The 27,609-nt window shown below is 37.5% G+C and overlaps 1 protein-coding gene and 1 non-coding gene across 2 annotated transcripts in view; one reads left to right on the forward strand and one right to left on the reverse strand.

The window, feature by feature from the left end:
* CCDC171 (coiled-coil domain containing 171) overlaps positions 1-19,110 on the reverse strand; it is a 349,858-nt gene extending 330,748 nt beyond the window's left edge. Inside the window, 2 exon segments of the mRNA XM_065879246.1 lie at positions 11,780-11,915; positions 19,067-19,110. Coding sequence (XP_065735318.1) covers positions 11,780-11,915; positions 19,067-19,110 — 180 coding nt within the window.
* Positions 19,111-19,382: 272 nt separating this feature from the next.
* TRNAW-CCA (transfer RNA tryptophan (anticodon CCA)) lies at positions 19,383-19,455 on the forward strand. The gene has a single exon. It is a non-coding gene; the product is annotated as a tRNA-Trp (tRNA).
* The last annotated feature ends 8,154 nt before the right edge of the window (positions 19,456-27,609 follow it).

The following is a 27,609-nucleotide window of genomic DNA, read 5'->3' on the forward strand; positions in this document are numbered from 1 at the left end:
AACATCATCTCCTCCCATTGGTCCTCTGGCCTAGAGGTGATGGTGGCTTCCTGATGTAACTAATCTCTAGGTGGCCTCATCATTCCCTGTTTGAATTCCTAGGTATTTCATCACCTGTACAACCAATTCCATCTATTAATGTCCCTCTTTTAGCCTGACTGGGCCTTATTTGATTTCCAGAGCTACCCACAGAGCTGTGAAAAACATATCCTCTAGCTGTGAAAAACAACCATGAGGTTGTTTTCTCATTTAAGCTTCAACATGTGCACTACAACATGAACAGCAACAAAATGGTATCTCCCTCCTTTTCAAAACAAGTCTTCATTCTTTTAGGTCTTATGCTCAATCAGGTGTCTTAGAACCTCCTCTCTGTGTCATCCTCCATGTCTTCCCTGATGCCCTCCTACAGCATGTCTCAGCCTCTAAAAGGTCTTTCACCATTTTTACGCCATGACCCTCTTTGGCAATCTGGCACAGCCTTTTCAAAATAATGTAATTACATGCATAAAATAAAATACACAAGATAACAAAAAGAATCAAAGTATAAAAATAAATATATGATATAACAACCGATTTGTGATGCTGTAATCTACGTTACTTCTTTAATAACACATTAAATAACAAGTTGTACTCACAAGTCTAATAACCATTTCAAAGTAATGACAAGTATAAACAATATTTCAATATATTTGCAGTAATTGAAGTATGGTATGTGTCTGCAATTTCTATTGGTGATAAATTCAAAAGTACTGCTAATCCTACTATAGCTTGCTTTTAAAAGGATGACAGGCTGGGCCAAGCCCTTCATAACTGAAGGAAATGCTTAACATGAGTTAGGGGTTATTAAAAATAAAAATATAATTTCTCCCTATCCAACTACATGGATTCCTTGATTTCTCAGTTTGTAAGGACCCCTGCTTAAGACCCCTACTCCTAAGAAATCTGACAGGATCAGTCAAACACCTTTAGGTCTTGAACCCTAGAAAGCCTACTGCTTCGTCCTAGGTATCCAGTAACTTTTGGCTAGAGAAAGTTACATTGCTTTTCCTTATTCTCTCCCATCCTCATTGCTCTAAAAGATTTTCTTGCTCTATCGTCACTATCGGGGCCACAGACCTCTTGTCCTACTTTGCACATCTGTATTATTGTGCTCAAATAATTTTAATAACCACTGCAAAAGTGAAAACCTTGTGGCATTTTCCCATCTCAATCACCCACATCAGTACAACTTAGTTTCATTCGGAAGCTGTGAGTCTGTAAGAAACTCCTCTCCCCCATACCCTCTGCCCACTAACAAATCTCAACAGTAACCTATTATTTCTATACCTAGGAAAGAAAACGGGGGCTCAGAAAAATGACATAAGTTGCCCAAGAACCCACAATAATGAAATTCCTAGATAAGTCATTTTAAAGATTTTTATTATTTTTTATTGTGGTATAATTGACATATTAGGTTCAGGTGTACAACATAATGATTTAATATTTATATATATTACAAAATGATCACCACATAATTCTAGTTAACATCCATCACCATACATAGTTACAATTTTTTTCTTGTGATGAGAACTTTTAAGATCTACTCTCTTAGCAACTTTCAAAAATGCAATACAGTACATTATTAACTATAGTTGCCATGCTGTATATTACATACCCAGGACTTATTTTATAACTGGGAAGTGTGTACCTTTTGACCCCGTTCACCCATTTCATCTACCTCCACCCACCCCCTGCCTCTGACAACCACCAATTTATTCTCTGTATCTATGAGCTTGGGGTTTTCTTTAATTTTTAAATACCACCTATAAATGATATCATACAGTATTTGTCTTTTTTTTAACATCTTTATTGGAGTATAATTGCTTTACAATGTTGTGTTAGTTTCTGCTGTATAACAAAGTAAATCAGCTATACATATAAATTTATCCCCATTTCTCCTCCCTCTTGCGTCTCCTTCCCACCCTCCCTAACCCACCCCTCTACGTGGTCACAAATCACAGAGCTGATCTCCCTGTGCCATGCGGCTGCTTCCAACTAGCTATCTATTTTACATTTGGTAGTGTATATATGTCCATGCCACTCTCTCACTTCGTCCCAGCTTACCCTTCCCCCTCTCCAAGTCCTCAAGTCCATTCTCTACATCTGCATTTTTATTCCTGTCCTGTCCCTAGGTTCTTCAGAACCACTTTATTTTTTTAAGATTCCATATATATGCGTCAGCATACAGTATTTGTTTTTCTCTTTCTGACTTACTTCACTCTGTATGACAGTCTCTAGGTCCATCCACCTCACTGCAAATAACTCAATGCTGTTTCTTTTTATGACAGAGTAATATTCCATTGTATATATGTACCACATCTTCTTTATCCATTCATCTGTTGATAGACATTTAGGTTGCTTCCACATCCTGGCTATTGTAAACAGTGCTGCAATGAACATTGTGGTACATGACTCTTTTTGAATTATGGTTTTCTCAGGGTATATGCCCAGTAGTGGGATTGCTGGGTCATATAGTAGTCCTGTTTTTAGTTTTTTAAGGAACCTCCATACTGTTCTCCATAGTGGCTGTATCAGTCTACATTCCCACCAACAGTACAAGAGGGTTTCCCTTTCTCCACACCCTTTCCAGCATATACTGTTTGTAGATTTTTTTTTTTTTTTTTTTTTTTTGTAGATTTTTTGATGACGGCCATTCTGACCGGTGTGAGGTGATATCTCATTGTACTTTTGATTTGCATTTCTCTAATGATTAGTGATGTTGATCATCCTTTCATGTGTTTGTTGGCAATCTGTATATCTTCTCTGGAGAAATATGTATTTGGGATTTCTGCCCATTTTTGGATTCGGTTGTTTGTTTAATTAATACTGAGCTGCATGAGCTGCTTGTATATTTTGGAGATGAATCCTTTGTCAGTTGCTTCATTTGCAAATATTTTCTCCAATTCTGACGGTTGTTCTTTTTGTCTTGTTTAGTTTTCTTTGTTGTGCAAAAGCTTTTAAGTTTCATTACATCCCATTTGTTTCTTTTTGTTTTTATTTCCATTTCTCTAGGAGGTTGGCCAAAAAGGATCTTCCTGTGATTTATGTCACAGAGTGTTCTAGCTATGTTTTCCTCTAAGAGTTTTATAGTGCCTGGCCTTACATTTAGGTCTCTAATCCATTTTGAGTTTATTTTTCTGTATGGTCTTAGGGAGTGTTCTAATTTCATTCTTTTACATGTAGCTGTCCAGTGTTCCCAGCACCACTTATTGAAGAGGATACCTTTTCTCCATTGTATATTCTTCTCTCATTTATCAAAGATAAGGTAACCATATGTGCATGGGTTTATCTCCGGGCATTCTATCTGTTTCATTGATTTATATTTCTGTTTTTGTACCAGTACCATACTGTCTTCATTACTGCAGCTTTGTAATATAGTCTGAAGTCCGGGAGACTGATTCCTCCAGCTCTATTTTTTCTTTCTCAAGATTGCTTTGGCTATTCGGGGTCTTTTGTGTTTCCATACAAATTGTGAAATCTTTTGTTCTAGTTCTGTGAAAAATGCCATTGGTAGTTTGATAGGGATTGCATTGAACCTATAGATTGCTTTGGGTAGTATAGTCATTTTCACAATGTTGATTCTTCCAATCCAAGAACATGGTATATCTCTCCATCTGTTTATATCATCTTTAATTTCTTTCATCAGTGTCTTACAGTTTTCTGCAGACAGGTCTTTTGTCTCCTTAGGTAGTTTTATTCCTAGGTATTTTATTCTGTTTGTTGCAATGGTAAATGGGAGTGTTTCCTTAATTTCTCTTTCAGATTTTTCATCATTAGTGCATAGGAATGAAAGAGATTTGTGTGCATTAATTTTGTATCCTGCTACATTACTAAATTTATTGATTAGCTCTAGTAGTTTTCTGGTAGCATCTTTAGGATTCTATATGTATAGTACCATATCATCTGCAAACAGTGACAGCTTTACTTCTTCTTTTCTGACTTGGATTCCTTTTATTTCTTTTTCTTCTCTGACTGCTGTGGCTAAACTTCCAAAACTATGTTGAATAAGAGTGGTGAGAGTGGGCAGCCTTGTCTTGTTCCTGATCTTAGTGGAAATGGTTTCAGCTTTTCAACACTGAGAACGATGGTAGCTATGGGCTTGTCATATATGGCCTGTATTATGTTGAAGTAAGTTCCCTCTATGCTTACTTTCTGGAGGGTTTTTATCATAAATGGGTGTTGAATTTTATCAAAAGCTTTTTTTGTGTCTATTGAAATGATCATATGGATTTTATCCTTCAGTTTGTTAATATGGTGCATCACCCTGATTGCTTTGCATATATTGAAGAATCCTTACATTCCTAGGATAAACCCCACTTGATCGTGGTGTATGATCCCTTTAATGTGCTGCCAAATTCTGTTTGTTGAGGATTTTTGCATCTATGTTCATCAGGGATACCGGCCTGTAGTTTTCTTTTTCCGTGACATCTTTGTCTGGTTTTGGTATCAGGGTGATGGTGGGTTCGCAGAATGAGTCTGGGAGTGTTCCTCCCTCTGCTATATTTTGGAAGAGTTTGAGAAGGATATGTGTTAGCTCTTCTCTCAATGTTTGATAGAATTCACCTGTGAAGCCATCTGGTTCTGGACTCTTGTTTGTTGGATGATTTTTTTTTTTTTTTTTTTTTTTTTGCAGTGTGTGGGCCTCTCACTGTTGTGGCCTCTCCCGTTGCAGAGCACAGGCTCCGGACGCACAGGCCCAGCGGCCATGGCTCACGGGCCCAGCCACTCCACGGCATGTGGGATCCTCCCAGACCGGAGCACGAACCCGTGTCCCCTGCATCTGCAGGCAGACTCTCAACCACTGCACCACCAGGGAAGCCCTGTTGGATGATTTTTAATCACAGTTTCAATTTCAGTGCTTGTGACTGGTCTGTTTGTATTTTCTATTTTTTCCTGGTTCAGTCTTGGAATGTTGTGCTTTTCCAAGAATTTGTCCATTTCTTCCAGGTTGTCCATTTTATTTGCATATAGTTGCTTATAGTAATTTCTCATGATCCTTTGTATTTCTACAGTGTCAGTTGTTATTTCTCCTTTTTCATTTTTAATTCTATTGATTTGAGCCTTCTCCCTTTTTTCTTTAGGAGTCTGGCCAATGGTTTAATCAATTATTCTTATCTTCTCAAAGAACCAGGTTTCAGTTTTATTGATCTTTGCTATCGTTTCCTTCATTTCTTTTTCATTTATTTCAGACCTGATCTTTATGATTTCTTTCCTTCTACTAACTTTGGGGTTTTTTTTTGTTCTTTCTCTAATTGCTTTAGGTGTAAGGTTAGGTTGTTTATTTGAGGTTTTTCTTGTTTCTTGAGATAGGACTGTATTGCTATAAACTTCCCTCTTAGAACTGCTTCTGCTGCATCCCATAGGTTTTGGGTCATGGTGTTTTCATTGTCATTTGTTTCTAGGTATTTTTTGATTTCCTCTGTGATTTCTTCAGTGATCTGTTGGTTATTTAGTAGTGTATTGCTTAGCCTCCATGTGTTTGTATGTTTTACAGTTTTTTTTCCTGTAATTGATATGTAGTCTCATAGCGTTGTGGTCAGAAAAGATACTTGATATGATTTCAATTTTCTTAAATTTACCAAGCCTTGATTTGTGACCCAAGATATGATCTATCCTGGAGAATGTTCCATGAGCACTTAAGAAGAAAGTGTATTCTGTTGTTTTTGGATGGAATGTCCTATAAATATCAACTAAGTCCATCTTGTGTAATGTGTCATTTAAAGCTTGTGTTTCCTTACTTATTTTCATTTTGGATGATCTGTCCATTGGTGAAAGTGGGGTGTTAAAGTCCCCTACTATGACTGTGTTACTCTCGATTTCCCATTTTATGGCTGTTAGCATTTGCCTTATGTATTGAGGCACTCCTATGTTGGGTGCATAAATATTTATAATTGTTATATCTTCTTCTTGGATTGCTCCCTTGATCATTATGTAGTGTCCTTCTTTGTCTCTTGTAAGAAGTCTTTATTTTAAATTCTATTTTGTCTGATATGAGAACTGCTACTCCAGCTTTCTTTTGATTTCCATTTGCATGGAATATCTTTTTCCATCCCCTCACTTTCAGTCTGTATGTGTCCCTAGGTCTGAAGTGGGTCTCTTGTAGACAGCATGTATACGGGTCTTGTTTTTGTACCCATTCAGTCAGTCTATATCTTTTGGTTGGTGCATTTAATCCTTTTACATTTAAGGTAATTATCAATATGTATGTTCCTATTACCATTTTCTTAATTGTTTTGGGGGTTTTTTTTGTAGGTCTTTTCCTTCTCTTGTGTTTCCTGCCTAGAGAAGTTCCTTTAGCATTTGTTGTACAGCTGGTTTGGTGGTGCTGAACTCTCTTAGCTTTTGCTTGTCTGTAAAGGTTTTAATTTCTCTGTCAAATCTGAATGAGATCCTTGCTGGGAAGAGTAACCTTGGTTGTAGGTTTTCCCCTTTCATCACATTAAATATGTGCTGCCACTGCCTTCTGACTTGCAGAGTTTCTGCTAAAAGATCAACTGCTAACCTTATGAGGATTCCCTTGTATGTTATTTGCTGCTTTTCTCTTGCTGCTTTTAATATTTTTCCTTCGTATTTTATTTTTGATAGTTTGATTAATATATGTGTTGGTGTGTTTCTCCTTGGATTTATCCTGTATGGGACTCTATCTGCTTCCTGGACTTGATTGACTATTTCCTTTCCCATGTTAGGGAAGTTTTCAACTATAATCTCTTTAAATATTTTTGCATTCCCTTTCTTTTTCTCTTCTTCTTCTGGGACCCCTATAATTCAAATGGTGCATTTAGTGTTGTCCCAGAGGTCTCTGAGACTGTCCTCAATTCTTTTCATTCTTTTTCCTTTATTCTGCTCTGCAGTAGTTATTTCTACCATTTTATCTTCCAGGTCATTTATCCGTTCTACTGCCTCAGTTATTCTGCTATTGATTCCTTCTAGAGAACTTTTAATTTCATTTATTGTGTTTTTCATCATTGTTTGTTTGCCCTTTAGTTCTTCTAGGTCCTTGTTAATAATTTCTTGTATTTTCTCCATTCTATTTCCAAGATTTGGGATCATCTTTACTATCATTTTTCTGAATTCTTTTTCAGGTAGGCTGCCTATTTCCTCTTCATTTGTCTGATCTGGTGGGTTTTTACTTTGCTCTTTCATCTGCTGGGTATTTCTCTGTCTTCTCATTTTGCTTATCTTACTGTGCTTGGGGTCTCCTTTTGCAGGCTGTAGGTTCATAGTTCCCATTGTTTTTGGTGTCTGCCCCCAGTTGGTAAGGTTAGTTCAGTGGGTTGTGTAGGCTTCCTGCTGGAGGGGACTGGTGCCTGTGTTTTGGTGGGTGGGGATGGATCTTTTCTTTCTGGTGGGCAGGACCATGTCCGGTGGTGTGTTTTGGGGTATCTGTGAACTGATTATGATTTTAGGCAGTCTCTCTGCTAACAGGTGGGGTTGTGTTCCTGTCTTGCTAGTTGTTTGGCACAGGGTGTCCCACACTGTAGCTTGCTGGTTGTTGAGTGGAGCTGGGTCTTAGCATTGAGATGGAGATCTCTGTGAGAGCTCTCACCATTTGATTTTACATGGGGCTGGGAGGCTTCTGGTGGTCCAATGTCCTGAATTCAGCTCTCCCACCTCAGAGGTTCAGGCCTAACACCCGGCCAGAGCACCAAGACCCTGTCAGCCACTCAGCTCAGAAGAAAAGGGAGGAAAAAGAGAGAAAGAAAGAAAATAATAAAATAAAAGATAAATTATTAAAAATAAAAAAGTAATAAAAAAAAGAAAGAAGAGAACAACCAAACTAAAAAACAAATCCACCAATGATAACAAGCGCTAAAAACTATCCCAGAAAAATGGAAAGACTGAACCCTAGGACAAATGGTAAAAGCAAAGCCATAGAGACAAAATCACACAGAGAAGCATACACATACACAGTCACAAAAACAGAAAAAGAAAATTATATTTTTTTTAAAAAAAGCAATTACGAGAGCAACCAAATCAATAAACAAATTTACCAGTGATAATAAGCTCTAAATACTAAACTAAAATAAACATAAAACCAGAAACAAATTAGATGCAGAAAGCAAACCCCAAGTCTACAGTTGCTCCCAAAGTCCACTGCCCCAATTTTGGGATGATTCATTGTCTATTCAGGTATTCCACAGATGCAGGGTAAATCAGGTTGACTATGGAGATTTAATCCACTGCTCCTGAGGCTGCTGGGAGAGATTTCCCTTTCTCTTCTTTGTTTGCACAGCTCCTGGGGTTCAGCTTTGGATTTGGCCCCGCCTCTGCGTGTAGGTCGCCTGAGGGCATCTGTTCCCCACCCAGACCGGATGGGGTTAAAGCAGCAGCTGATTCGGGGGCTCTGGCTCATTCAGGCCAGAGGGAAGGAGGGGTACAGAATGCAGGGTGAGCCTGCAGCAGCAGAGGCCAGCATGACGTTTTCACAGCCTGAGGCACAATGTGTGTTCTCCCAGGGAAGTTGTCCATGGATCACGGGACCCTGGCAGTGGCAGGCTGCATAGGCTCCCGGGAGGGGAGGTGTGGATAGTGACCTGTGCTTGCACCCAGGCGTCTTGGGTGGCTGCAGCAGCAGCCTTAGCATTTCATGTCCGTCTCCGGTATCCGCGCTGATAGCCACAACTGGTGCCCATCTCTGGAGCTCGTTTAGGCAGTGCTCTGGATCCCCTCTCCTCATGCACCCCAAAACAATGGTCTCTTGCCTCTTAGGCAGGTCTAGACATTTTCCGAGATTCGCTCACCAATAGCTGTGGTGCACTAGCCCCCTTCAGGCTGTGTTCACGCAGCCAACCCCAGTCCTCTCCCTGGGATATGACCTCTGAAGCTGGAGCCTCGTCTCCCAGCCCACACCCATCCCAGCGGGTGAGCAGACAAGCCTCTCAGGCTGGTGAGTGCTGGTCGGAACCAATCCTCTGTGCGGGAATCTCTCTGCTTTACCCTCTGCACCCCTGTTGCTGTGCTCTTCTCCATGGCTCCAAAGCTTCCCCCCTATCCACCCCTCGTCTCCGCCAGTGAAGGGGCTTCCAAGTGTGTGGCAACTTTTCCTCCTTCACAGCTCCCTCCCAGAGGGGCAGGTCCTGTCTCTATTCTTCTGTCTCTGGTTTTCCTTTTTTCTTTTGCCCTGCCCAGGTACATGGGGAGTTTCCTGCCTTTTGGGAGGTCTGAGGTCTTCTGCCAGCGTTCAGTAGGTGTTCTGTAGGAGTTGTTCCACATGTAGATATATTTCTGATGTATTTGTGGGAAGGAAGGTGATCTCCACATCTTACTCCTCCGCCATCTTGAAGATCCCTCCAGTATTTGTTTTTCTCTGTCTGACTTATTTCACTTACCATAATGGCCCCAAGGTCCATCTATATTGTCACAAATGGCAAGATGTCACTCTTTTTTTGTGTGAATAATATTCCATTGTATATACACACACACACACACACATACACACACACACGGACTTCCCTGGTGGTGCAGTGGTTAAGAATCTGCTTGCCAATGAGGGGGACACAGGTTCAAGCCCTGGTCCGGGAAGATCCCACCTGTTGCAGAGCAACTAAGCCCGTGTGCCACAACTACTGAGCCTGCACTCTAGAGCCCACGAGCCACAACTACTGAGCCTGTGTGCCACAACTACTGAAGCCCGCATGCCTAGAGCCCATGCTCTGCAACAAGAGAAGCCAATGCAATGAGAAGCCCACGCACCACAACGAAGAGTAGCCCCCGCTCACTGCAACTAGAGAAAGCCCACACGCAGCAACAAAGACCTAATGCAGCCAAAAATAAAGAAATAAATTTTTTTTTAAATAATATATATATATTCATTTATATGTGTATATATATATATATATATATATATATATACACATATTTGAAACATTTTCTTTATCCACTCATCTATTGATAGGACACTTAGATTTTAAAGAAATTTTGTGCCAATAAGCCAGTGTGTTAGCATTAGGAGTACCTGATAAGACAAATATCTGGCCTTAGTTTTTAGATAGTTTCATTCCTCTCTGCCTTGCTTTATAATGGACATATTTAGAAATTACATGGCTAAAAATTTTACTATATGAGTAAAATCAGCTAAACAAATAATTGAAACAGTAAAACTGAACAGTAATACAAACCTGGAGTTGAACCAACTATAACTACCTATTTCGAGAAAATTCTTTTTTCCGTGAGATAATTTCCAATCTCTTTAATGTGAACACATAATTCAAAATATTTTGATCAAATAAAAGATAATAAATGTATGTTCTGGTAAGAGAAATGTGATAACTATAAATATATGTGAAAGAATCTATTTAATGGATGAATGATTATCATGATACTAATATTCTCAAGTAAAATGTACATTTGGTTTATAAAATAAGTTTTGGGGATTATGAACAATTAGCACCCATTTAACAAATACTACTTTATATTCAGTATGTAATAGTACAACATAAATAAAAGCAATTACTACTTCAATTATCACTTTAAAATTACCTCAATTGCCCTTAAAAATACAAATAAAACAGTCATAGATTGATCGCTTGTTATTTTAATCATAAACCACTGTTCCTTAGAGAACCTGAAAAAGATCATTTTTCCAAACGTTTATTCAACACACAGCTACTGAGGGCCTACTACGTGCCAATAAGCAACTCGACAGGTACAAGGACAAAGCATGGTCACTACTTTCAGCTCTCACGAAGCTTAAGGACTAAAGAAACGCAGGTAAGCATGAAATAAATGTTTTAGCTCTAAAATATCTGTAACAGCAACATGTTATGGGAGAGGAAAGAAAGGAGTAATCATTTTCACCTAGCAAGGCTTTAAAAGGTTTCCTGACAGAACAGCGTCGGATTTTAGCAAAAAGGGAAGGAAAATACACTGTTTATGCTTAACTGTCAATAAATTACAACTACTATTACAGTGCACAGACACTTCTCAAATTCTATTTCATTTAATTATCTCAACAACCCTTTGGGACCAGCATTTCACAATGAGAAACCAAAGATGTACAGGATAAATAACTCGCCCAAGGTCACATATGTTGTAAATGGAAGGGCCAAGAATGAGTCCAGGTCTCTGTAACTCAATATTCTTTCCACTACATCGGGCTGCCTAGGCTGAGCTTTAAGAATGAGTAAGACTTAAATAAAGAAAAAGAAGAAAACAGAGAAGAACGACGACAGAAGAGACATAAACATATAATTCATGAATTATCCTAGAGTAAAAATTAACTTCTGTCCTTGGAATATACACATATACATATGAAATACAGATATTTATATATATACACACACATACTAATAAAAGATATAATGATACAATTGAAAAACAAACTAAGATAATTCATGAATTACACTGATCAAAAATTCCATACTCAAATCTAATTGTTTAAGAGACTGCTCTATGACTGAGACCATAAGGAAACTACATTAAGATTTCCAAAATGCCTAATTTACAAATCCCTTAGTCACCAAACGCATTCATCAATTAACATTTTTGAGCAAATATAATTCATTAATTAAAATAAAATTAAGGCAACATACCAATAAATACAATACTTCATTAAATTTCTACTTTAACACTCCTATACAATTCCACTGTATTTAAAAAAACCATCTGTTCTATTAATGTCCTTTTTAAGCACAAGAATGTTACAGTGATAAATGTTAAAACAAGTAGTTTCTAATATGAAATGAATCTAAAATAATCAAACTCTACTTTTAACATTATTTGAGAAGAAAATAAATTCTACCTCTGCATTGTGCTTAGTTGTTATTTCTAATTTTTCTTTCTTAGCCCGATGGAGTTTCTTTCTGAGATCAGCAGTAATATCCAAGTCTGTTTCATTTTTAACCATTTGTTTTATATCAGATGAGGCATTCTTCAACCTATAAAATGAGATCAAAATAAAATATAATTATTATTAAGTAAATTTCCAGCATTTCCCGTATTTCTGATAACTTATTTTTCAAAAAAAACAGGGAACATGTTACGGTCCTTACCCTAAAGAAACTTACATTCCAGTAAAAGATATTGATTGCAAAAGCTAGATAGAATTGCAAAGCAGTATATGACTAGAAACAAACCACTGTCCACTGGCAAACCACCATATTGTTCAAGATAGGCAATAAAGGTTATCTGATCCTATCACAAGCTGGCAAGTTTTAGAGAAGACTGAGTTCTTTCCTTTTAACCTTTTTAAATAATATATTTTACTTATTGCAAATATAACACATATTACAAAAAGAGAAAGTATAAGAGAATACAGACTCATGCTTTTAAATGGCAGAGTAAAGTTCTACTCTCTCCCCAAAAGTAAAATTAAAATTTTAACTAATTTAACAGCAAAGAGAATTTAGAGATATAAACTCACAAGGAGAATTAGTACCAGAGATGAGACAATAGCAATAAAATACTAGAAGTTGGAACGCAGGTGGATAAGTGGTAAGTGATTTATATAAGAGAGCTGAATTCAAAGCCAACAGTAAGAAAAGCAACCTGATTTACACCAGAGTCCCAAAAAGCTCAGTTCACTGGCAACACCTTTTAAAATGGGGGTAAAAGCAGAGCAGAAAACAGGAGAATTGGTTGAAAGTCTGCCAAAGAAATAATAAGATCCTCAGATCCTCTACCCTATACACCACACAACTGGGTATTGATTTCTTCCCCACTCTGGCACAACACTAGGGGTTTATCCCCTGGAGAGGATAAAACAGAACGTCTCTGGATTGGAGACATCAGATACAAATCGGGTAAGTGTTCCATACCAAAAGCAAGAGACTCGAGTAAAAAGTTATATAATAAATTATATCCCTGGTCTTCTAATACTTATTGTCTAACAGAACAATGTCAGCCAAAGCAGAGACTAGAAGGATCTTCCCTGGAGAATCTAACCAACAAGGTGAAAAAAACCTAAAGATGCCAATGTTACGGGTTCTCCAGCAAAACAGCTTAACCAGATCACCCTACACAGAATGCCTCATACACTGAGCTTCCAATCATCTTTTTAGGACTCTACTTTTAAATATGAATAGAGAGCCAAGGATCACCAGAAGTTAAGCAACATCTGATAAGAAAGACAGAGACTACAAGGGGCAGGGAAGAAGTCAAAGATGATGCAGGGAAAAGATAACTTTAAAAAAAGATTAAGAAAAAACCCTTAACATTAAAATCCTCAGAAAAATAGGAGAGGATAAAAAAATCCATAAAACAAAAACTGGATGTAATTAAAAATGAAATATTCATAGAACAAAAAAAGAGCTCTTGGAAATCAAAAACACAAACTAAGAAATGAAAAACTAAATAAATAAATTTAAAACAGAAATCTCCCAGATGCCTCAAAAAATTACAAGAGAAAATAATTTCCAATTTAGAATTTTATGCTCAACAAGTACCATTCAAAGAGTATGGGGAAGGGAAGATGAAACGTGCACGCTTTCATACCTATAATCAGAGTGTAAACTGGCAGAAAAGTTTTTAGAAGTTTGGTAATAAATGTCTAAAGCTTTCAAAAACAAAAAAAGACAAGAGTATGAGAAACACTATTTCAGATCTACAAGACATCAAAACATTTATAAGGGGCTACTGGAAGACTTGTTTCACCAAAATAAGGACCCACACTGAGAAAGAGAAAGAAATGGGATCCCAGAAGTAGGGTATTCAAGATAAGAAAACAGCAAAGGGATGTCTAAGATAGTGATGAAAGGAAGCACCCAGTGAAATTTGTGCAGCAAATCACTTAAAGGGTAATCTGTTCCAACTGTACTGGCCAATGCCTCCAGGAGTAATTTCTTTAAGATGAAAAGAGAAAAGAACAGAATACATCAACTATGTGAACATATTGAGAGATTTATAAAACTTGGTGGGAGTATGAAGTTGAATTCATAAGTTCATGGAAATTAAACCAAGTAAACAACAAATGAGACAACTATTAATTAAATCCAAGAAAAACAAAATGTATACGACAGAAAAAATGGTCACTGAATACTACTACATAACTCAGCTAGGAAGTTTTGATAATTATATGATAATGTAAACATTGATTAATCTAACCAAGATTATATATCAATAAATGAAGAGAGAATAGAAAAGGGAGGCAAGTATGAATGAAAACTAAATTATGAACTTCTATAGTGGAAAGTCAGTAGATAATGGCTAAACATGAAAAATCAAATAGCAATATAAAAAAAATTTTTGAAGAGGTATGGATTTTAAAAAAACATCTCAGAGAGTTGAAAATGATTCTTTCTAGGGATAAAGAAAGTTATTTGTCTCAAGGTAATAAGCACTGCTATTTTTCCTAACAGCAGTAAGTAAGCCTTTTAGAACAATTAGTCTTTAAATAACATGCATACGTAATTTTTTTAAAATAAGACTAAAATAAAACAACAGAGAATCAATGAAACCAAAATTTGATTCTTTAAATAGATGAATAAACTTGATACACCTTTGGTTAGCGAGACAAAGAAAAAAGAGAAGAAACTCAAAGTATAAGCAAAATATAAAAAAGGGAATGGCACTACCAACGTAGAAGGATTATAATGAATACCATGAACAACTTTACGCTAACAAATCAGGACAAATTTAGGACAAATTCCTAAAAAGATGGTAACTACTAAAACTAACTCAAAAAGAAAGAGAAAATCTGAACAGACCTATAACAGACAACAACATTGAATTAATAATTTTAAAAATCTAATCATAGAGAAAGTCCAAGTCCAGATTCTACCAAACTTTAAGGAAGAAATAATACCAATCCTCACATTAGAGGAGGAGGAAACATTTCTCCAAATCATTCTGAGTCCAGCATTACCTAATACCAAAATATGGCAGACATCTCAAGAAAGGAAGAGTACAGACCAATATCTTTCATGAATAGAGATACAAAAAATCCTCAACAAAACATTAGCAAACCAAATCCAGCAACATCTTGAAAGAATTAAATTACAACATGATTAATTAAATTCTATTTAATTAATCTATTAATTAATTCTATTAATTAAATTCTATTTTGGGGATTTATCCCCAAAATAGAAAATTGGTATAATGTCTGAAACTCAAGTGATGTAATATACCATTTTACTAAAACAAAGGATGAAAACTATATGATCATCTCAACAGATACAGAAAATGTATTTGACAAAATCCAACACCCATTCATGATTTAAAAAAATAACTCTCAACAAACTAGGAATACAAGGAAATTTCATCAATCTGATAAAGGGCCTCTATGAAAAACTGCAAAAAGTAGCATCAAACTTAATGGTGAAACATTGAAAGCTTCCCCTAAGACTGGGAACAAAACAAAGATGTCTGCTAGTAATACTTCTATTCAAGACTGTATTGGAGGTTCTAGACAGTGCAATCAGGAAAAAAAAAAAGGAAAAGAAATAAAAGGCACATATACTGAAGGAAGAAGTAAAACTGTCTTTAATGGCAAAGAACATGATCCTGTAAGATTATCCTAAGAAATCCATTAAGAAGCAAAAAGACTAGAACTAAAAAACAATTTCAGCAAGGTCACAGACTATAAGATCAATATGCAAAACCAATCACATTTCTAAACACTAGCAATAAATAATCCAAAACTGAAATTTAAAAAATAATTCCACTTATAATAGCATCAAGTAAATTAAATAGATTTAGGATTAAATTTAACAAAAAAAGGGAAAGACTTCTACACTGAAAAGCATAAATTATTGTTGAACTAAATTGAAGACCTAAGTAAATGAAAAGACATTCCACATTCACATTCATGTATTTGAAGACTAGTATTTTAAGATGTCCACTTTCCCCAAACTGATCTATAGATTCAACATATTGCCTACCAAAATCCAAGCAGGCTTTTTTTTTGCAGAAATTGACAAGCTGACCCTAAAAATTATATGGAAAAGCAAAGGACTCAGAAAAACCAAAATAATCTTTAAGAAAAACTAATGGGAGGACTTGCACCTTCTAAATTCAAAACTTACCATAAAGCTACAGTAATCAAAACAGTGTAGAATTTGAATTAAGAATAAACATGTAGATCAGTGTACCAGAATTGAGACCACAGAAATAAAGTCATATATATATACAGTCAATTAATTTTCAACAAAGGTGCCAAGACAATTCAATGGGGGAAAAGATAGTCTTATCAACAAATGGTGCTAAAACAACTGATCTCCACAGGCAAAAAGATAAATTTAGACCCTTACCTCACACCATATACTACAAAGTAACTTAAAATGGAGCCCGGATCTAAATGTAAGAACTAAAATGATAAAAATTGTAGAAAAAAACTTAGGAGAAAAATCTTCATGACCTTAAGTTGGGCAAAATTTCTTAGATATGAAACCAAAAGCACAATCCATAAAGAAAAAGAATTGAACTTCATAAAAATTAATAACTTTTACACTTCAAAAGACATTATTAAGAAAATGAAGTCAAGCCAACAAATGGGACAAGATATTTGCAAATTATACATCTGATAAAGGATTTGTATCCAGAATACATAAAGAACTCTTTTTTTTAATAAATTTATTTTATTTTTTATTTTTGGTTGTGTTGGGTCTTCATTGCTGCACACAGGCTTTTCTCTAGTTGTGGCGAGCGGGCGCTACTCTTCGTTGCAGTGCACGGGTTTCTCATTGCGGTGTCTTCTCTTGTTGCAGAGCATGGGCTCCAGGTGCGTGGGCTTCAGTAGTTGTGGCAAACGGGCTTAGTTGCTTAGTGGCATGTGGGATCTTCCCGGACCAGGGCTCGAACCCGTGTCTCCTGCATTGGCAGGCGGATTCTTAACCACTGCGCCACCAGGGAAGCCCTCAGAATATATAAAGAACTCTTGAAGCTCGATAACAAAAAGATGAATAACTCGATTTAAAATCAGGCAAAAGATCTGAATAGGCTTTTCACCAATGAAGATACACAAATGGGCGAAAAAAAGCACATGCAAAGATGTTCAACATCATTGCTCACTAGGAAAACACAAAATAAAATCACAATGACGTATTACTTTACTCTCACTGAAATGGCTATAATCAAAAAGTCAGAAAACAACAAGTGTTGGGGAGGATATGGAAATGTATAAAACCCTTATACACTGCTGGTGGAAATGTAAAATGCTTCAATCACTTTAGAATACAATTCGGAAGTTTCTTAAAAATTTTAACATAAATTTACTATATGATGAAGTAATGGTGCTCCTAAGAATCTATCCAAGAGAAATAAAATATGTCTACACAAAGACTTGCACACAAGTGTTTATAGCAGAGTTATTCATAATAGGCAAAATGTGGAAACAACCCAAATGTCCATCAACTGGTGAATGGTTAACTAAAATGTATATATCCATAAAATGGAATAATATTCAGCAATAAGAAGAAACAAAGTACTGACACATGTTACAATATAATAAATCTGAAGAACATGCCTACTGAAAAGAAGCCAGACACAAATGACCATATATTGTATGACCCCAGTTATATGAATTGTTCAAAAAAGGCAAATCTATAGAAACAGAAAGTACGTTCGTGGTAAATAGCAGAGTTTAAATAACTTCATCGGTCCAGATTCTAGAAGTCTGAAGAGTAATTAAACCATTAAAAATTATGGCAGATGTATATTAATTTGGCAAGATGTTCCCCCCAAAATTGAAAAAGCAAGATACTAATGTAAAATATTATTCTAATTTTTGAAATATATATTTATATGTTCAAAAGAAAAGGTCTGGGCAAGTAAATACCAAAATACTGTCGGTAGTTAACTCTAAGTGGTAGCATTATAAGCAGTTTCATCGTTTTATTCATTTGTATTTCTTAAATTATTCTAAAAACACATGCATTATCTGCATTAAAATATACATATCTCTGTGTATATATACATATGCACATATATAAGACAGGATATCAGAGCAAAAAAGAACCTTAAAACACTCCCTTTAGCAGTTTTTGAACCATCTTCCTCACCATAGTGGTGGAGAACCAGCTGATGAGACCTCACTCTTAACCCTAGGAACATCTAAAAGAAAAAATTCTTTTTAAGATAAAATTTTAGTAAAGAAAAATATTAATATTTTACTCATTTATTCTCTGTCTTGCTCCAGAAAGGATTTCAGGTAGCTCCTAAAGACAGGTAGGAAACGTTTACATTGCAAATCCTATTTATAAAGCAAAGTACATGTTAGTCATGGTACTCACCCCACCCACACATCCTTGCTGAAAAGGTGCTCAAGATCAGTTCTTCTCAAACTAAACGTGAGCAAGGACTATCCCCACCCCACTCCCATTGCTTCCGTAAAATATATTTAAAAGGGATAACTAAAAAAGAAAATCTAAAAACAGATAAAATTCAACTCTGTTTTATTATTAGATTCAACAAATAGAAAATTACTCTGTTACATGATTATAAGTTTCTAAACACTTGCTTTCAATTTCTGTACTTATTTCTTCGTAAACCACACTTTGAGTTGCACTCTCCGAAATGGCTCCATTTCGCATTATGGACTCAGAGTTTTTATATTATTCACATGAGATATGAATAAACCAAAGGTAGGCACCTCACCCAAAGGCATATATGAATGGTACAAAAAAGATGAGCAACAGCAATTCTTAGAATGTAAACTCCAAGAAAAGAAGCAGTTAGCAACAGGAGCTAAAACTAACAGAACGCTTAAGTAGAGTGATGAATCAGAGTTGGGGCAATGAGGAAATAAGAGGAAACACAGCAACACAGATTGTGGCAAGCCAAGTAATAATGAATAAGCAGAAGAAAAGACTTAGAGAAGTGGAAAAGAATAAGCAAGTCTCTAGGGACTGGAGAAAGTACAGACACTGACTTTTGTACACTGAGTTAACAAAGGAGCATAAAGAGCCACACAGAGTCTCCAGACCCAGTTCTGGTTTCTATGAGGCATCATTCTTGCTCCTCCAGTCCCATGAAATTTCCACTTCCCTTACCATCCCATGAGAATTCTTACAATCAGCCTCTCCAACCACTTATTTCTCCCTGCTCCCTGCAACCAAAAGCATTCCTCAACTAGAAGAAGAGACTGGAGGCTTACCTTTGGATATCACCAGGGGCATTATTTGAAGTGTTCAAACTCATGATGAGTCTTCCAACTCTTTGAAAATACCCCACTGTTGCTTAATGATATACTTCGTTATTAATGATTAAAACAGTCCAAGACGTCTGTGGCTTACAGGTTACATGGGCTGAAGTCTGTTAAAATAGTAAACAATATAACAGCAGTTATTTATATGAGCCCTGAGACTAGAGGTGATTTTTCTTTTGTTTTTTGACTTATCTGTATTTTTAAGATTATTCTTTAAAAAACATGTAAATACTTGTATTTTTAAAAGCCACAGTGTTTGGGGACTTCCCTGGTGGTCCAGTGGGTAAGACTCCATGCTCCCAATGCAGGGGGCCCAGGTTCAATCCCTGGCCAGGGAACTAGATCCCGCATGCATGGCACAACTAAGAGTTCACATGCCACAACTAAGAGTCTGCATGCCACAACAAAAGGATTCCACGTGCCGCAATGAAGACCCCGCGTGCCACAACTAAGACCCAACACAGCCTAAATAAATAAATAAACTTTTTTTTAAGTTATAAAAAATAAAATAAAAGCCAGTGTTTTATTTCTTTTTAAATAAGATTAGAAACAAAAATGACAAAACATTAGAAAGAAATTCCTTCTTATAAGAATATGCTAATACTATTAGATTATTTTAATTTCTCAAATAAAAAGTAATAAAATAGTGACTAATTGTTCTTAAACTGGAAGAGGAATAGGTAGTGCCTATCTCTGGGGCACAGAATTCAGTATGAAAGAAAATGCAGTCCAGGGATGTTGTGGGGTCCCAAAAGACTTTTTCATAAATGAAATATTTTTAATGCAATGTTACAATCAAAGAGGCCAAGGCACTCCCACATAAAAGATCTTACAGTAATTTTCAAAGGCCTTCTCCCAAGGGATTGAAGAGGAAAAAGGAAAGGAGAGAGCATTTGTCACTTACCCTGGCTTCTCTCCAGAACACTCTTCTACCAGAGATACTCCAAATTATACAGAGTCAACAACTGTAAGTTACTTTACTACAGTATGAAGGAATCTTTGGGTAAACATCTCGATAACTAACTAACTCCAAATAGACACAAATATGAAGATCTCACAAGGTCTCTTGGTATCCCCAGCAGAAGTCCAATATCCTAAGAAAGACCATGAGATTTGGTCTCAGAGAGATCTGAGCTAGGATTCCAATAAGCATCAAGTATGTGGTCATAGGCAAGCCACTTAAACTCTCTGAGCTTGTTTCCTCAACCATAAGGAGATAACTATATCAAGCTCATATATTTGATATTTAAGTAATATACACAACACATATACAGTACACAGTCACTGTCAGTTTCTATTACTGTAACACAAACCCTCTGAGATCTCTGATGAAGGAAAGGAGTAGGTGAAACTTGGGGTGATTTGGTCTGGTTAAAGATGTAATAAAAGAAGGCTTCCCTGGTGGCGCAGTGGTTGAGAGTCCACCTGCCTATGCAGGGGACACGGGTTCGTGCCCCAGTCCGGGAAGATCCCACATGCCGTGGAGCGGCTGGGCCCATGAGCCAGGGCTGCTGAGCCTGCGTGTCCAGAGCCTGTGCTCCGCAATGGGAGAGGCCACAACAGTGAGAGGCCTGCGTACCGCAAAAAAAAAAAAAAAAAGATGTAATAGAAGAATTGTTTAGTGGGAATTCCCTAATGGTCCAGTGGTTAGGACTTGAAGCTCTCACTGCCAGGGGCCTGGGTTCAATCCCTGGTGGGGAACTAAGATCACACAAGTCATGTGGCGCAACCAAAAAAATAAAAATTAAAAGGCCAGGACACTGAGTGATAAATGACCCACCAAGGCACACCATTATGAAAATAAAAGAATTGTTTAGTAAAATTGTAGGTATACAGGGATAGCTAGAAGATGCCTCCCCCACACACCAAAAAAATCTAAACTGATCTGTCCCTGCTCGCAATAAACAACCCTGAGAGAGATCACTGAAAGAAAAGAGACTCAAATAAGCCAACTGAGATGTAGACTCAAACACTGTACTGGGAACTGACTAATGGCTCCTACAGCCAAACACTAAGGGATCTTCAAAATAGTCAGTGACTCACACAGCTGATGCAGAATAGTTTGACCTAGGACAAAGAAGACAAAAATTTTACCAAGATGGGGTGGGGGGGAGGGAATCCCATTTCTCCAGGGACCTAAATACTAAGTTTGGGAATAGTGGTAGACAAACAAACACCACTATCATTAATCTATTGAGCACCTAGTAAAATGTCAAGCACTGTGTTTGGTATTTTATTTATACATAGAACTATAGAACTCCAATCCTTACAACACTGCAATGTAAAGATTATCCTTTTCAACAGAGAAAACTAAGAGATTAGAAGTAATTTGTCAAAAGACAAATAGTTACAGAACCAAAATTCCAACTCGTTACTATCTATCTAACTCTAAAGCCAAAGCTCTTTCTACAAGGTCATTGTTGATACAGTTAAGCTATAAATTACCTTACCTGAGGTTCATTATTCTCATTTCAATTACAGAAACTCATCTAATTCAGAAAGTCTTAAATGACTTGCCTAAGGCCAGTCAGCTACTAAGTAGGGGACACCAAGGACTCAATCAAGCTCTTCTGATACTGAGTCCCAAAATCTTTTCATCTTACCACCATGCCCCCAAAGCTCAGACTCCAGAGGAAGTGCCTTCAGAATGGAAGTTTAAGAGTTAGAAGGAACTCTTCCATACTTAAGAGTAATGTACAAGGCTCAAAAGTATATACAAAATGTTTCTATTTTTAAAGTGAAAAAGATGGGGCTTCCCTGGTGGCGCAGTGGTTGGGAGTCCGCCTGCCGATGCAGGGGACGCCCGTTCGTGCCCCTGTCTGGGAGGATCCCACATGCCGTGGAGCGGCTAGGACTGTGAGCCATGGCTGCTGGGCCTGCACATCCGGAGCCTGTGCTCCGCGACTGGAGAGGCCACAACAGTGAGAGGCCCGCATACCGCAAAAAAATAAAAATAAAAAAAATAAAGTGAAAAGGATGAAACACACACACATATGCATATGTGTCACAACAGGCACAAACAGAACCTCTATTTACCTCACAGGAAAAGAATTTATATACTTAGGGCCTTAATAATGTCTGCGTTTTTTATTTTGTTTTGATCTTGGGCAGAGAAGTGTGGGAAGAGGTAGTTGACCAAATTTTAACATAGTTGTTTCAATAAAGCTAAATTGAAGGCAACCACCATTTTTCACTGTATTATTTCGCTATGTAACATCTTCAAATCTGAACGGTCTTCTAGAAAGAAAATGGTCTTCTATAGCTCAGGTGCAAGTTTCATTAACTTCCAGATCACTGAAACAGATAACGTAGTAGGCAGATTGTCCCCATGATCTCTGCCCCCTGGTGTTTCTCTCTTGTATAATACCCTCCCCTTTACTGCGGGCAGAACCTGTGACTTGCCTCTAACCAACAGAATATGGCAAAGGTGACAGGCTGCACTCCCATGATTATATTATGTTATATAAGACTCTACCCTAGCAGAGTGAAGTGACAGGCAACCTCTAGCTGGTCGTGAAGAAGCACACTGTCACGCTGTGAACTGCCTACGGAGAGGGCCACATGGCAGGGAACTGCAGGCAGCTCCAACCCACAGGCAGTAAAAAGCCAGATCCCTCGGTCATACAGATGCCAACAGGAAATATATTCTGCCAACAACCTGAATGAACTGGGTAGCAAATTCTTTCCAGTCAAGCCTCCAGATGAGAACACAGCCAGCAGCACCTTGACAGCAACTTAGTGAAACTCTGAACAGAGGGCACATCTAAGCAGTGCCCAGATTCCTGACCTACAGAGACTGAGAAATAATAAATGAGGGCTGTTTGAAGCCACTAAGTTTTTGGTAACTTGTTACACAACAGAAGAAAACTAATATGTATAAGAAGCTTGAAAATGCTTTTACAGGGTTAAATAGAAAAAAAAAAGAGTGACATGTAAACTACAAAATGGGTTCTTACACCATCCCTGCCTGTGTGTGTCTTTTATAAAGTCTCTTTGTTTTTCTATAGTTTAATTTCCTAATTAATTTACATAACAGAGTTTATAAAAATCCTATCTAAGGTAACTAGATAGAGAAACTAGAAAATCATGGGCAATATTTACAAAAAACAAATAATTACAAAATACAAATGAATAAGGGCAAACCACCAACAGCCACAAAACCTGCACAGAGTGGAGGTATCTACAGAGAAACAAGCAGAGGAAAATAACAAGTATGCATCTGAAAGGACCCCCAAAGGGTCAACAGACAGTTAATGGGAAGAGCTGTAGTACAACCTGAGAGCAGCAGCTGAAACTGGCATATGAAACAGGGGTATGGTAAGAGAGTCCTGAAAGGGTTGGTACCGTCCAGCCTCACAGACCTTCATAACTGACCGTCAAGTTACTTCCTGGACTGGGGCCCACACAAATGAGAATCAGTAGAGGCTGTTATCAAAACTGAGCAGGGGCTTCCCTTCCCTGGTGGCGCAGTGGTTGAGAGTCCGCCTGCCGATGCAAGGGTCACGAGTTCGTGCCCCGATCCGGTAAGATCCCACATGCCGCGGAGCAGCTGGGCCCCGTGAGCCATGGCTGCTGAGCCTGCGCGTCCGGAGCCTGTGCTCCGCAACGGGAGAGGCCACAACAATGAGAGGCCCGCATACCGCAAAAAAAAAAAAAAACTGAGCAGGATAGGGGCAATGAAGACAAAGTAAAGACATGGCCCAGACCAAACTGTAGGAGGAAAGAGGACCAGGAAATCTCAGAACCAAGCGACCATAGTTTTTAACACTCACAACAAACAAAAGACAGGGTTCTGTGAAGTTAGAAAAGCTTTCCTGAACCTTGCTCAAAGTTCAGGTCAACTAACCTTTCATAAAAATAAGCAACAGAAGGTCTTCCCTGGTGGCACAGTGGTTGAGAGTCCGCCTGCTGATGCAGGGGACGCGGGTTCGTGCCCCGGTCCGGGAAGATCCCACATGCCGCAGAGCGGCTGGGCCTGTAAGCCATGGCCGCTGAGCCTGCACGTCCAGAGCCTGTGCTCCGCAACAGGAGAGGCCACAACAGTGAGAGGCCCGCGTACCGGAAAAAAAATAATAATAATAAGCAACAGAAAAGCAGAGTGGTCAAATCCCATATAAACATAAGGAAATAGAGAGTAAGGAACAGAATGGACTCCTATAAATGAAAGAATGACAGAAACACATACCCACAAAACAGATGAAAATCATAACTTACTACTTCAAAGTGAGCTACAAGACATTAACAAAATGGTATAAGGCATGAAAGAATAGGAATCAGAATTAGAGACTGAATAAGGCACTTAAATACCGAACTGACTTCTCTTAAATAAATAAATAAATATCAGAAAAATTAAAATAAATTAAAATAAAATTTTAAAAAAACCTCAGAAATAAGGTGAAAAAGATCAGAAAGAATTAGAAATTAAAAATCATTTCTGCAAGGAACATTAAATTAGAGGGAACAAGAGTAAATACACATGATCAAAAAAATGCCTTTAAGGACGTATGAAACAAAAAAGAAGTAAAATTTTTAAATAAAAATTTAAGAAAGAGATCAAAATGATTCAAGAGAAAATGAAAAAATACTGAAAATAGGCAAAGAATAACCAACATGCGGACAGCAGGAGTCCCTGAATAAGAAGATCAAAGCAAGGGAAACAGAACAAACACTAAAAACTGTAATTCAAGAAAACTGTCCTGAAATACAAAGATTTTAATCCACACTTTCAACAAACAAACTGCATATCTGAGAATACTGACCCAGCACAACCAACAACAAGACACATTCTAAGATAATTACTGGACTTTAACAAAAACTTGTATACAAATGTTCATAGCACCATTGTTCATAAATAGGCAAAAAGTGAAAACAACCCAAATATCCATCAATTGGCCAATATATAAACAAAATATTATTCAACGATAAAAAGAAATGAAGTACTGATATATGCCACAACATGGATGAATGTTGAAAACATTATGCTAAGTGAAAGAAGCCAGATGTAAAAGGCCATATATTGTATAACTCCATTTATGTGAAATTTCCAGAATAGGTAAATCTATAGAAATAGAAAATAGACTTGTGGTTATCAGAGAGTAGAGAGAGGGGGAATTGGGTCTGACTTCTAGCAGGTTATGAGGATTCTTTCGGCGGGTGGGGCGGGGGGGGGGGTCGTGATGGAAATGTTCTGGAATTAGATAATGGTGATTGCTGTACAGCTTAGTGAATATAGTGAAAACCATCAAGTTGTATACTTTAAAATGGTGAATTTTATGTTAGGTGAATTATATCCTAATTTTTTACATTCATCATCATAAAAAATATATCCTGTCTATAGTCTCCTTTGGCAAACTCTTATCTTCTTCCTCTCGTTGATATCAGTGCTTGATGACACTAGGGCTCAAGGTCCTACCTGTATTTTAGGAAAACTAAATAAACAAAGGGCCAAATGTAGGTTCGTGGTTGAATTTAAACTATGATGGGACTTCTATGCTATTGAATATAGCAGAAATGTAGCAAAATCTCCCTTTTCTTTCACCAGAATGGAAAGAGGAAATGATGACGTAGCTAAAGTAGCTAGGTACAGTTATGAAAATATCAGTGGAATATTTTCATTTAGCTAAGCCAAAGAAATGCAGGGTCCCCACATAATGTTCCTAGCTTTACCTGAAACTTTCCTATGAAATGTTACAAATTAAGATAAACAATAATTTGGCTAATCTATATGTGTAATTAAAAATTTCTTATGATATGCCATCAATGTTAGCCTTTCTCTTCAGCCTCAGTATCTGTGCAACTCTCTAAATAATGCTTTCCATTTGAAAATATCAAATTCATCATTATCTATAAACAAACTGATACCCCAAAGCCACTCCCTGCTGTCGTCATTCCTACTGTGGCAAACAACCCTTCTCCAGGTATCATGCTCAAGACTCTATGGATTATCTCATTTCACTCTACACCAACCCCAAGGGAAGATACCATTAATACCCCCATTTTATACCAGGGGGAAACTGGGGCTTAAAGATATTCAGTCACTTGTCCAAAGTCACATCTCTAGGAAGTGACAATGTCACGATTCAAAGCCCCATCAATCCACCTAGATTGAGAAATCCCTGACTCCAGAGCTCTGCTGTGTGCCTTGCTATTGACCTTCAAGACATGGCTCACCCCATGGCTTCCCTTGCTTGTCAGGGAAGCACTCTGCTCGATACTGCAGATATCTTAAACATAGATCATTCTTTCACACTTCCAAACTAACTACAAGTCAGGGTCTTCTTAATGAGAGATGACTCAGACTTCCAGTGGATTTCTCAATCCAGATGGAATTTCCACTGGGCTGGGCCAGAACCAGGGCATCCTTTGGGCAGTGATGGATAACAGCAAAGTTTAAATCAGCTTTTTATGTTAATGTATTAATATCTTAATCTTCTCCTGGTAGTGAAGTTGGACTATTCTCACCATTCCCACTGAAATAGATGAGGGGATGTTATGTATATCATTCTCCAATAAGTTTTTAGAAATAGGTAATAGGGCAACTGAGGCCAAGAGATCAATGGTCTGGACATCCCAAGAATAAGTAAGACAATTCTGCTTTTAGATTTCACAGCCACCACTGGTGCTAAGTTTTCCTACCTCACATCTGAGTCCTGTAGGTCATCCAGAATGTACTCATCTCTCTCAATGTGTCTGCACAGATCAGGGGAAAGGGGAGGGGCGGGGAGGATGAAAAGATAAAAGCTATTATTGAGCACTTCCTACATGCCAGACACTACATTAAACATACCTGATCTCAGTGAATCTTCCCGATAAACCTAGAGATTATTATGCACATTTCACAGATGAGAACACTGAGGCTTGGAGAGGTGGAGTAACTTGTGTAAAGATATCCAGTGGGAGGGTTAGAATTCAAGCTCATACTCTGGCTGACTCCTAAATCCATCCTCTTTCATAACTCAGCGCTGTCTTCAACAGTAACCACAACTGTGTTGTGGGTGTCTATCAGCAAACTTACACATTTCACCTTTAAAAAAGATGTTTGGTTCTTTCATGAAAACAAGACCAAGACAAATGGGCTGAGGCAATCAAAGTATTTTAGAATTAAATGCGACTTTAGAGACCAAGTCCATCCTCCTTATCTGACAGATAAGGCATCTTAATGCCCAGGGAGCTTAGGTGATTTGGCTGAGGTCACAGAGCTAATAAAAGCCTCCACCAGACTAATACAGAAAGCTCCAGACTAAAATTACTGCCTTCATCTTTCCTTTTAGAAGGTTGCACTGCCTTTGTTTCCTCTTCATTTCAAGGGAAACCAAGTGCATCTCCGACTCTAGGCTTTTGTTATTAGGCACTAACTGTTCAATAAAACAAGTGACAAAAACTGGTAGGTTCTTTTCACCAAGGTTATGAAAACAACTATAAAACATCCATGTATAATGTATTCAAAGGAGTCGGACACCTAATGAAATTGCTTCTCAAGTAAACTTACGCAG

This window comes from Phocoena phocoena, chromosome 6, assembly GCF_963924675.1.
Source record: "Phocoena phocoena chromosome 6, mPhoPho1.1, whole genome shotgun sequence".
NCBI classification, from domain to species: Eukaryota; Metazoa; Chordata; class Mammalia; order Artiodactyla; family Phocoenidae; genus Phocoena; species Phocoena phocoena.